Consider the following 13469-nt stretch of genomic DNA (forward strand, 5'->3'; position numbering starts at 1 on the left):
CCTAAGTTAGAAACATAGAGAGTTCTAGCCCTAGAAGGGACCTTGCATCTTAAAGGTCATCCATTCAATCTCTTAATTGAAACATGAAATCCCCTTTCTAGCATCCTCAAGAAATCACCTTATAAGGAAGTCTAATTCATTATTAGACAGTTCAAATTGTTAGTCCATTCTTCCATAATTTGAACTTAATTTATGTATTTTCTACCTATCATTTTTATGTATTTATGTATCTTCTATCTACCATTTTAAATTCTCTCTACTCAGATCAAGAATTCCTATCCTTCACAACACAACAGCCCTTAAAGTGTTCTAAGAGTTCAAGTTTTCTTCTCTTATCAATGTAAATATTCCTAGCTCTTTCAGAAATTCTAGCATGGTTTGGAGTCCACTTACCATACTATTCCTACTTCTTTGGTTTTCACATTCCTGTTAATTTTGAATCAAGAGGGTGGAGATTAAAGTAAATATTGGAGGAGGAGGGGAGTGCAAGGGAATATGAGTACATGTATATTAAAGGTAGGGAAACTCCCCTTTCTGCTAGCCAGACAGCCCATGGCAATTGCCATATAAAATGGCATTGCTCTAACACTGAAGTAGTAGTCTCCTTTCCTATCATTTCCAGATTTTTTCTAAGTGCAGCCGACAACTTTTACTCATTTATTCTTGAAGGTCCCCCTCCTTCCCAAATCTATTATAGCTCTCATTATATACCATTTCTACTAAGTCCTAACACCTTCCCCTCCCCTGGGAAAAAAAAAAAAGGAAGGAGTTTCAATTTTAAAATGTGACTTTGATTTACTATGTAGGGATACTTTAACCTCCCCCCACCCAATTTTCTTTCAGAAATACTGTTGGCCGGAGAGTTTAAAATCCCTTTTATTCATTTTTACAGCGAGTAGTAAAATATTTTACAATTCTCCCAAGAAAACATTCAATAAATGAAGAGGTGTTTTTTTTTTAATTTCCTGTTGTCCTTGATATTTTCTATTAATCCACAAACATTTAGAATAAAAGCTTCTCTATCTTTTTACATGGCTAAATTTTAGGAATTGGTATTAAGCACCTAAAAGTGCCAAGCACTGGGATACAAAGAAATTCAAAAGACATTCCCCGGCTCTCAGGAAGCTCATAATCTAATAAGAAAAGAATATGCAAATAACTATGTGCAAACTGGAGATATTGGAGATAATCAACAGAAGGAAGGTAAAAATATTTTAAAAGGATGGAAAAGACTTCTTGTAGAAGGTGAGAATTCAGATGCAAACTGAAGGAAATCAGGGAAACCAGAAGGTAGGGAGAACACAGTCAATGAAAATGTCCCAGATTGGAGATGGGGTATCTACCTTGGGAAAACCCATGAAGGCCAGGATTACCTGATCCCAGACTAGATGGAGGTAACAAAATTGAAGTAACAAAGCTAAGGCCAACTCATATAACCCCTTATCTGAATCTTGAGTCTCCTTTGCAAAATCCCTGAGATGAATATCTTCTTGAAGAATGATGAGATGACTCTAATGTTTCTCAACTAACTTTACCTGCATGTCATGGGAACATACATGCTTTATTATATTATATTATATTATATTATGTTATATTAGATTATACACACACACATACATACACACACACACACACACACACACACACACACACTCTACTGAAATCTGGCAAAATTTTGTCTGATAGGCTAATATACCTATGAATTTACTAGGTTTATCAGAAATGTCATAATCATCATTTACCAAAAGTCTAAGGAAAATTTTTTCCTCTCTTTTCCTCTCCAAAGAGTAAAAGTGCCCTTTGCACCTCCAAGGGAAGAACTACAAGTCTAAAGTTTATTTTTGCTTAGTGATGTAAGATAATGAAAAATAAACAAGAGAATTTAGATTTCTAAATAGGTTTTATTTCAAGAACACCTCATTTCACTAAAAGTCACATCCTTCAATTTTAATCATCAGTAAAATTAAAAAGAACAAGGAAGCAAAAATAGATTTTAAATGGTCATAATACTTCATAAAAGAACATCTTGGATCTTTATTTAGTGACTTCATATTTAAGACATAATTTTTAAAAAGCTTAATTACCTGATTCCAATCTATATTAAATTATAAGAAACAATACAAAACAAAAATTTAATAGAGACAAGCATTATCAGCTAGGACCAAGTGACATCCTAATAATCCTGGAACAAACTAGAAAGCCTATTATTAAAAAACTAGAACTAAAAAAGCCAGTTGTTCAAAGCCATTTAACTTGAGATCAAAGACATCTCAAAACAAAACCCCTAAAGAGGTCTGATGCTCTATGAATTTTTAACAAACTGTTATAGAAGACACTCCCTAATGGTGTATAGTCTAAACTGAAAAACAAAACAAAACAAACAAACAAACAAAAAAACAACAAAAAATATCTGCCCTTCCTAGTTTCTTCAGTCACTTGAAATATTACAACAGGCATTAATACAATGTTAAAAGATGACTTATTAAAGAAAAGATTAAATTCTCTTCAGTATGATCTGCATTAAAAAAGACAAGTAAGCAACGCACTTAAAAAAATAACACAATAACAGTATCAAAATATTTGAACCTGGCAAAATTTGGATACTTAAAGGAGTTAAGTTTTTGTTTTCTGGAAAAAATCAGTAATATGGAACTCCTCCTTCCTCTATGATGCTGGCAAACTGAGTTTTGAACATTAACAGGGAAAAAACATTGGGTTTGGAAAGCTAGGTTTAAATTCTGGCCCACATACTTAGGAGCTGGGTAATCGTTAATTACTCAGAATTGGTTTCCTCATGTATAAAATTGGGACAATAATACACAACCAACAACACGGAGCTATTGTAGAAAAAGTGTCATGTAAATGTGAGATATGTAATACATATAAACACAGAGGGAAAAAATGGCAAATAATTCAGGCAAAATGGATTCTTATGCATTGGATTCATCAGCTTAGAAGCTGGGTTGGGGGAAGGTTTCAAGAAGAGCCAAGGGAACCCCCCCCCACACACACACACACAAAAATTGCTAAAAGTTCTCAGTGATTCATTGGAAATAATATTCGTTCTAATCTTCATCAATTTCACAGAAACACATTAAATGAGTTTTAGGTAGTAATGCAAAAGTTAAAATTGTATTTTATTTTACAAATAAAGAGTTGATCTTCCCTTTTCACAAATTCCCAATTGGCCCTTTTAACCTAATAAATGAAAAGACAGTTTAATGAGGAAGGGAGAATCAATTATCTTATTCCTATATCCAAGTAAGCTATTTTTTGTTTCTACTTGCTCAAGACTTTACTTTTTTTTTTTTTTTTTTTTTTTTTTGCCATTTTGGATTACAAAAAAAAAATAGAAAAAGGAAGTTCCATTTAGGCAAATTCTCAAGGTACTGAACACTAGGCCAATACAATAATTCCATTAGTCTGGTGATACAGCAAAAAAATTAAAAAATAAAATAAGACTGGACAAGGTGTTTTTACGAGCCAAGCTAATGTCAGAACATATTTGTCAGCCTCTTTATCCAGGAAAAAAAGTGTACTATTCAACTTCATTTTTATCTTGGTTTACCTGAAAGAATTTGTCATTGAAAAGTAAAACAAAAATTCTGAAAATCTGGACTATACTAACCCATAATTTGCAAACTAAAAAAATGGATGAGCAAAAATTCCTAAACTTAAAAATTTTAGCAAAAGGTAATACTGTTTTTCAGCAAAGGCCAATGTAAACTAATAAAAATCTATCCTAGAATAGCTTCTAAAATTGTTATTTTTAAATATCCTGAACTAATTACTAACAGCCTACAAACACAGGTTTAGCTAAGTTTAAAATACTTATCATCCCCAGCTTCTTAAAAATAGTTACATTTCCTCTTTAATAGAAGAGTACATTTCCTATCTGGAATTCAGCTCCTGAACAAGAACATTTATCTCATAAAAGGGCTAGGAAACAGGATATATGCAAAAAGAAGGAAAAAAAACCCCACTTCCAAACAAGTATATATCAAGAAGCATACCCACTAAAGTTTGTGCTGCAACTCTTCTTAGTATTTGTACTTTCATTAAGGAGTTCTACTCCTTAGGAGTCCCAAAGAGCTTGGAAATGGAAAGACAATTAGAAATTAGAAACGGGACTTCCACAGGCAAATAAACTAGTAATACCAAGATGATGCTAGCAAAGGAGACAAATGAGTATCTTTAAAAATTTATTTTGAAAAAGCAGGCATGTGAACTGAAGCCAAACCAGAAATGGAGCAAAAGGATATTTGTACAAGGAGGTGGCCTAGTGAGGGCTAAGAATGCCAAATGCTCAGCCAAACTCTGCTGGTATTCTCAACATGCAACAAGACCTTCAGAAAGGCCTCCAGAATACTGGATGTATCTTCTGGGGAGAATCTATAGGAGAAACCTAGATAAAAATAGCGCAGAATCAGAAACACAGATGGGTTGTCAACTGTCATCTGGCTAAACTTAATGAGTTTGGATTCTTCGAGGAAGGAGAAGCATTTGGAAAGAACGAGCACCAAGATAATTTATTTGCCTTGCAGGGGAAGTTACAGCATTGAGAATGGCTGGTCAGTCCAGTCCTGTTTCACAGCACACAATCAAGGGAAGGCAATGGGATGTTGGTCCCCGTGGGAGGAGAGAGAGCAGTCATCCCCAAAGGGCTTCAAGAATCCTTCTTCCCATGTACCACCAGCTCCAGAGGAACAGCCCTTGGTTACTGGAATCAGAGCTCACAGAGATTTATCTCCAGAGCGTGTGTCAGGTTTCTTAGCACCACCCATCAGTCTAAGGCTTGCTCCCTCTTCTTGTGAGTGAAGGGAGTGGCCTCTGATGAGACAAGATTACAACAATGTTGAAGTTTTAAGCAATGAAGCAAACTGAATTTAAGATAAAGCGTTTATTAAGGGCTATGTGTCAAGTACAGTTGTTTGAAAATACACACACACACACACACACACACACACACACGCGCGCGTGCGCACACACACACACCTCTATTAGTGATTAGGATTCACAGATCCAGAGCTGGAAGGGAACTCAAGTCAAAGTGGTTTATATAATCGTGAGATATATATACAAATATATATACAAATGTATATATGCATATACACACATACATATATGCATATACACACATACATTATTCTCAATTTAACCTCACAACACTGAGAGGTAGGGGCTTTTTTTATTCCAATTTTACAGATGGGAAAATTAAGGCAAATACAAGTTAAGTGACTTGCCTAGGACCACTCAACTAGTAAGTATCTCAGGATAGATTTGAACCCAGGTTTTCCAGGTCAAGCAATAACAATTAGATTATATAATAGAAACCTAATTTATTTTTAATGACACTATGTCCTTCTACATAGAAAGGCACATAATACTGAAGATCAAATGTGTTAAGATGTAATTTTTGTTTTATTGATAAGAGATACTATCATGTTGATGCCTAAAATCTACATTAAGAGTATCTTAAGATTTACAGGCAGATATTACAATAGAAACTATCTAATAAAATCCCCTTGTGGTAAATTGCTAATCCCAAATCTACCCCCAAGCCCCCCAATTACAAATCCAGTTCTTTTTCCACCAAGTAAAGCTAATCTATTTAGTCCACTTTGACTCACTGTGGTCCTATTATAATTATCACTCTGAATAACCATGTACCACACTTTAAAAACTGAATCAAGTGCATAAAGTAGTCAGAATTGCTTGCAATGTAATCCAGGGGAAAATGTGCTAGACTTAAACATTAGGAAAGAATTAGATTGAAATCCCATGTATGGCACTTATTAGCTATGTGGCAAGTCACTTTACCTCTGAGCTTCAGTTTCCTCAACCTGCAAAACTTTACATATAACACCTAACTAATTCACCAGGTCTTTGTGAAGATCAAATAAAAAACACTGGTAGGTAAAGCAATTTACAAACTTCAAATTGTTACATAAAAGAAATGGGAAACAAACTGATTTATAGCATCCCAAACAAACTTAAACAGTGATAGCTATATCTGCACAAATCCATAATTCTTTTTACGCAGAAATCTCTATCCCAACCCCATCACAGAAACTAGATAAACAGTATCTAACTTACTCCCAAATTTATTAATGTAATTTACTCTAGATACAATACCAATTCCAAACTCTGAAAGAATCATCCATTGACAACATTCCTTTCTCCTATACAGAGTGATTTTGATAATATTCTGAATATAAGGCAACTACAGAGAATAGAGATGAGGGTGAGAAGGAACTTATGAGAATCATGGAACTTTGGAGCTTGAAAAACATTCATCATTTTCTAAACCTGGAATAGTGAGGTAACTTTGGTAATGATGAATCCATTATATCCCACAAACTAGCAACTGTTTGGACAGACACTAGAGCAGATTATTTCTTGGGTCCTTTTCTGCCCTAGATCCCTATGAGAAACAAAATATTACAGGTGGTTTATTTGGGTCTTTATGTGACCAACTCTTTCCCTGGGGGAATTTATGAAAAAGATGGGCTTCTATATAGGAATTCAAAGGGAGTTCTTCTCTTTATAAAGTTAAATATATTATCTTTCCCTTCTGGTAATGTTTAAATTGTAATCAAAATTTATTACATTAAAATAATATCACTAACAACCAATTACTTTTTCATTTAAAAATGACAATGTTGTAACTCATTAAAATACTAGTTATACTAACCTTCCCATACTGTCATGGATCTAAAATCCTTCTGATTGTATGTACAAATCCTAATAATTACTGCAGCTGATATACAGCTTATACAATCAGCCACCATACTAGTATACTTAAGTATCAAATATATTGAAGGTTCAAATGTGTCATATCAAAGTCAAACCAGTCTTTTATAATTCTTGAAAAGTATTTTATAAAATTCTATTTCTGAAATTATATTATGAAAAAAGAAACAGAAGAGAATAATTTACCAGTTTATATTCCTTGATCTACCCATCCAATTCTAAAGTACAACTTCTTAATATTGAATTCTACCTTAGATATTTCAAAAGGTATCTATCTCATTTAAATAAATTGACTATTAACCAAAGATTTTCTTTCAATATGTACTGGTATGTTGGTGTGATACTGAGGGGAGAAAAAGGATGTAAAAACTGAAAGTTATATAAGTTGAAAATGAAAGTTATATACAAGCTAATAATCTCTGATAAGCAACTTGCAAAGAGTCACGTTTCCATTTAACAACACAAGCAGTACCTGAATCCAAATAATTTTATTTCCTTTTTTAGATCACAGTAAGAAAATCTTTTCTAAAAAAGATTATTTGAAAACTTCTGTGGAGTAACAGACCCCTACTTAATTTGAAAGTTAATGTTAGAGACCATTCTGCTTTTTAAAATAAGACTGTTTCTATTCATTTTTATTATGCTGAAATCAATTTGCTCAAGTGAGAACTGCAATTAAGATATTTCATTTACCTGGTTAACTTATTTATTTGAAAGATTATCACAGAATGAAAATGTAGAATTTTAGAATGGATGGAAATTGTTGAACCTGGGAGGAGAGTGGGGTGAAAGCATTTGCCAAAAGAGAGATAAGTAAAGATGGTAAATAAAATATTTAAAAGAAAATTTACAAAAAAAGCAAAAAAATTAAGTTCCAAATAAGGCACAAACTCTGAAAGTAATTCACTGAATTCATAATTTTTAAAAGGAGACAACCCATATATAGTAGAGATTTGCAGTTTTCCATCCAATTATCTTTTTTTCTTTTCTACTTTGTATATAAAAAGATTCTTTTGTGTTTAAGCATAAAATTTTAAAAATATCTTTTTAAAAACTAGTGGATAAGACCAAATTGATTGACATGTTGCTTTTTATTCTACTCCACTTCTACAACTGGAGCACAATAAAACCCCCAACATTGTTCGTTAATATTTATAATTATCAGAATGATCTCTTTCAGAGCTTTAAACTGTCATGAAAAGAAGTTTTTAAAATACAACAAGTAGCTTGATTTAGTATCAAATAATTTTTAGCATTTTCAAGAAATCCACAAGTATAAATAGGAAATCTTATCTAAAAAATGAAAAATGCCTTAGCTTTTAAACAAGAATAATTTAAAGTTAAAACTCAGAAACCATAAAATTTAATTTTTACATGGAGGACAATAATCTCAACACTTTATTCTCTTTAAGACAATAAAGTATCCCCCCCATTTTTTCAACATAATTCATAGAAATGTTTATATATAATTTTAATTATTTTAATGTATAGTTTTAGGAATAAAGGACTATAAAATCTCTGCCTTTCAACCATATACAAGTAAACTAACTGATCATTCAATGTTCTTATGTTTTTAATTTTAAATTTGATAAATATTTTTGCTGGTTATTAATTTAAAAATCATCAACCACACATATGGCTTTAAAAAGCAAAGGAAAAAAAAAATATATATATATATATATATATACATCAAGCATACCTTTCGCCTTGTCCAAAGTCCTCACCTTCAGGCATTTCAGCCCTTTAAAAAAATAAAGGAGATACAACTACAGCACTTCTATAACAGGGTAATTATTCCAAATGATAGACTCTCTTTTCAACTCTGGAGTTAAATATGTCAGTAGGAAAAATACCAGGCCAGAGTTCTTCCCCTCTGGAGAAGAGTGCTCCCGGCTCCTCCAGTCAGTGTTTACACACTTCCTGCTGGTCCTGAATGAAGCTCCCAGTGCTGCCTTTGTTATTGGCCCCTTCTATAAATAAACAGGTCTGTCACCTCTTACTCTAAGTACCATGACAGGCAGCTGGGGAGCAAGAGCAGCTCAGCTGCCAGGCATTTCTCCCCAGTCTTGTGAGGAGCATCACCACCCAGTTATTAACCTTTATTTGAATGACTTCACAGAGGCCTGTTCCTTTCTTTTTTTTTTCTTTCTTCTTTTTTTTCCCCCCTCAACGTGGCAGGGCACTAAGCCCTACCCAGGTGACCAGAAGTCTCAGCACATACTAACCAATCCCGTATCCCTCAAGCTGAAGCAGGGAGTTTGGAAGCCAAAGGTGTTGTAACTGTGATAGTACTCAGTAATGTTTGCTCGATGTCACAACGACTCACTTGGCAAAAAATGTACCTGGAATTGATTTCCCCCTCTCCCCTTTACTCTAAGAAATATCATCACTGTACGCTGGTATTTCTTTAAAGGATGGTGTCAGCCATTTTTCCAAGAAAAATTCACCACTGCAACATCAGCCCCTCAGCTCTCTAACTCAGGTAGACTATGTCCCCTGGAAGTCTTGATTTGTTAATCATCACTGCAACATCAGCCCCTCAACTCTCTAATTCAGGTAGACTATGTCCCTGGAAGTCTTGATTTGTTAATCATCACTGCAACATCAGCCCCTCAGCTCTCCAATGCAGGTAGACTATGTACTTGGAAGTCTTGATTTGTTAATTGGGATAAAATGATTTTCAATAAAGCTTTCTCTGATGCTGGCAAAGGGCCAAATTGGGAATATAAGTTATTTTTAAGGCCCATAATTACCCCCACCCCACTCCCATTCTTTGTTAAATTGAAGAGCAGAGCAAAATAATTTAAACTTTTACTTACAAAGAGAAAAAACAGACAAATGATAGGTGAGAAGGGATGAGACAGAAACATACTTTTTTTAAAGCTGCCCTAGCATATCATTAGCTGAAATATTTAAAGCTGCTAAATCACTACTAATTAGAGAAATGAAAAATTAAAATATCTCATATTCATCAGATTGGCTAACATGACAGGAAAAGAAAATGACAAATGCTAAAGGGGATATGGAAAAAGTAGGTACTATTAGCACCTATTAGGTGTTGTTGAGGAAGAGGCTATAAATGGTGGCAAAATCTTTGAAACCAGAAATAGTCTCAAAGGGAATGAGCATGACTGGTCTGGGCCTATCCCCAAATAGAGATTCCTAAAGAAATCAAGGATGAGAAAAGAGGGATCCCTACATGGCAAAAGGCCTTAGGTACTGAAAGAAGTTCTAGAGTAAGATGATTTCTTTTGAGTCCTACATCCTAAATTTAACATCCAAATTTATCAAATCCTTTCTTGATGTGCCAAATAGATAAAAATATATTTTTTGTAAATGTCCATTTATCTCTTTAAAGCACGGCCTACTTCTGTTAATATTAATATATTAGTGGATTTCTCAAAAGAACTTGTACCTGCTTTCTATTGGTTAATGAAGAGATTCCTATGCTGCAGTACAATGCATGAACCACATATATTTTGATGCCATGGTACTAACAGAAAAAATGCTCTACCTTTCCTTGAAATTTTAAATCACTTCCTGCCCACAGGAATTCAATTCAAGGGAAATGTTGGTAGTAATTTCTGAGATGTGAAAATGAAAGTGATAAGGAAGTATTTAAAGAGCTTACACAGAGAAATGAATTAAATAGCTTCTTCATTTTAGCCCCAACTAGCAAAACTAGGAACAATACAGAGTTCATTTTAAAATGTTTTTATAAGACTTACATCTAGTCAAAAGTAAAATGGATTGGCTTGGAAGAGTATGGGTTTTCCTTCCACTAGTGTCTTCAAAGAATAGTCAGATAATCTCTTGTATGAGTTGGACTAGATGCTTTCTTAAGTCTCTTTCCAGCATTTAGATTTTGTGTTAAATGTCTTTTAAAAAAACTTGGCACTTGGCCATTATATAAATGTATAGATATTTTAATATTATTATAGTAATATCATGTCATACTAATATTATGTTGTATATTAATCATGTAATATAAAACCATATGGATATTACATAAATATATATATTTTATGCCACAAGGAAAAGAGATTATTTTCTCCCCACTCTTTTGATCTCATTTTCCTAAATGAAGAACAATAAAAAAGAAATTCAGAATTCTGAAATTCAATTGAAAGTACAATTTATACAAAGCAGAATTCAAATAATCAAATAATCATGGAATATGAGAATTGGAAGGGAATTAAGCAGCCATCTATTTAGTCCAGTCTGTACCCAAATGTTATTCTTATTATCTAACACATCTGTCAGATAACCTTCACTGGAAGACCTCCAGTAGGGGAGGGGCATTGCTTTCTAAGGCAACCCACGTAGGAAGTTTTTCCTTCCATCAAACTTAGATTAGACTCTGCCTAGAATCTAATTGTTTCTATTGTTTCTAGTTCTGCCATTTAAGACAAAGAAGAACAAGTTTAATCATCTCTATTCCACATCAAATTCCTTCAAATATTTAAAACAGTCATCATACCTCACCCATTCTTTTCTTCAGCTAAAAATCCCCAATTTCCTTCAACCCATCAATCTTCACAGAGAATGTTCTTATCAGTCTTCATATCTTAGATGCCCACCTCTGCCCTTTTCCCAGCTTATCAATGTCCTTCCCAGAATACTGCATACAGAGCTAAACGTCATATGCCAGATGCAAAGTTCCCAGAGCAAGTGCTCTTTTGTTGGTAAGAATCAGATCTAGATTAGAAGTTCCTCTCACTGGTTCTTCCACCTCTGAAACATGAAATCAAGGAAGAAATTAACAAAAACTCCATTTCTGGCAGAGAAATCTCTAGATTTCAGAGTAATTTAAGTGCCCCATGAAAACTACCCAGAGAACGCCTTGATGAAAAAATTACTCCTGTTCTACCTCTGATGGTCTTCAATTTCTTCCCAACCTGCTACTCTTTACTCAAAAACCTATAATTCTTCATATTTTAATAAAAAATATCATTCCATTCCCTTTTTTTTGTATACAATTACCACACCTTTATACAGATTTTTCCAGTTAACTCAGATCATGTAGTATGGTATAATATCAAGCTTTTAATCTTACAGTATTAAGTTCAAATCTCATGTAAAGTACTCATTCTCATTACAATAATTAACATCTATATAGCACTTTAAAGCTTGTGAAGTGCTTCACATACATGATCTCATTTGATACAACAATCCAGTGAGATAGTTACATCAGACATTATTATTCCCCTTAAATGGGGAAACAGATCTAACAAGGTTCAGTGATTTGCTCATGATCACACAATTTTGGTATAGGTTAGAGACCCCAGGTCTTGCTGATTATGTCTAGTGCTCTATTACATACCACACACTATATCTCTTACTTGATTCTTAGATTTCACTATTTGTCTCACAAAGTTGTTGCAACAAAGAGCTTTGTTAACTCTAAAGTGCTATATAAATGTAAGCTACAAATATCACACAGATTCAAAGCAACAATTGGTTTGCACAAAACCTTTATCTGAAGGCAGGTACATTTTGGCTAACAGGGCATCTTTTTTTCATAAAGAGAGGTAAGATCTCTCAGATGCTGTCACAATCCTTACCTGGCTATGGTTAACACATAGTGCTCCTCACTGCCCAAAACTAGTTTGAAAAACCAAACCTAGATTAAACATGAGATGTATCTATGTGTTTAAACTACTAGTTTGTTCTAATGAGAGATCCTGGAGGTGAAAGATGGAAGAGAAATCATTTAGAAATCATCTAAATAAAAATAAGGGGAAACTGAGACCTAAGAGATGACAAGAATCCGGCGTCATTTGAGTCATAAATGAAAGAGCCAGAATTCAACCTTGGGTCTGTAGACTCCAAATCCATTCTACCACATAATGAAAGTTTTATTTCATGATTATGATTTCACAACTGTGGCTAATTATTTATCAGCAACACTTTGATGATATCAGTTGAATGTTTAGTGAATGAAGAACTGGAAGAACTCAGCATTTAGCAGACAAACAAGAAACATAAAAGTCATTTTCAAATATCTCAAGAGTAAAGAGAGCTTAGACTTATGTAGTTCAGTATAGAAGGAAGAATTCAGGACAATTAGGGGAAGTTATAAGAGACTCATTATAAAGAAGAATTTTCTAATAATGAATGTTGTTCATACAATACAACAGTCTGGAGAACAGAGCCATGAATTTCCTTTAACGGGAAAAGTTTTCAGCTAAGGATAGATAATCAACCATTTGCCAGGGACTTTACAATTTCAGCATGGGGAAGAAGACTGTATTATATTCAATTCAGTTAATATTTCATTAAGTGCCTACTATGTGCAAGGCTCTGTGCTGGGGGATAAAAATGGAAAACACCACAACCTCACGGGAGTAAGGGTGGCAAGACTGAAGGCAAAAACAACAACAGCCTTAAGACCATAGCATAAAGATCTGGAAATTAGTTAAATCTGTTCATTTTACAGATAGGGAAACTGAGGTCCAAACATTTTGACCTCTAAGATTCCTTTCAATTCTAAAATTCCATAATTTTATTTTTACTAAATTGAAAAATTCAAGGGATAATATTTTCTTGTATTAGTTACAATTTTGTATTATAAAATATTTTGTGCCAGGAATTTTAGCTACCAAATGAACGAAGCAAATGTTGTTAAGTGACTCCTAAAGGTTGAATTTCAGTACAATTAGATTATCTGAAATATTGAGTTATACCAGGGAATCAATACTAATGGCTTTCCGGAG

General features: G+C 33.6%; 1 protein-coding gene across 3 annotated transcripts in view; it reads right to left on the minus strand.

The window, feature by feature from the left end:
• The window catches only part of RETREG1 (reticulophagy regulator 1), a 185163-nt gene that overhangs the window by 43338 nt on the left and 128356 nt on the right, over positions 1-13469 (minus strand). Inside the window, exons 1-2 of one of the 3 annotated variants that reach the window (XM_051969870.1) lie at positions 8851-9403; positions 8453-8494 (exon numbers count right to left, since the gene is read on the minus strand). The exons of 1 other annotated variant lie outside the window; for it this stretch is intronic. In XM_051969870.1, coding sequence (XP_051825830.1) covers positions 8453-8487 — 35 coding nt within the window. In that variant the 5' untranslated portion in view covers positions 8488-8494; positions 8851-9403. Of the gene's footprint in view, positions 1-8452; positions 9404-13469 lie in introns of those variants that run through there. One more of the 3 variants, XM_051969869.1, reaches the window with a different exon arrangement.

This window comes from Antechinus flavipes, chromosome 1 (assembly GCF_016432865.1).
Source record: "Antechinus flavipes isolate AdamAnt ecotype Samford, QLD, Australia chromosome 1, AdamAnt_v2, whole genome shotgun sequence".
NCBI classification, from domain to species: domain Eukaryota; kingdom Metazoa; phylum Chordata; class Mammalia; order Dasyuromorphia; family Dasyuridae; genus Antechinus; species Antechinus flavipes.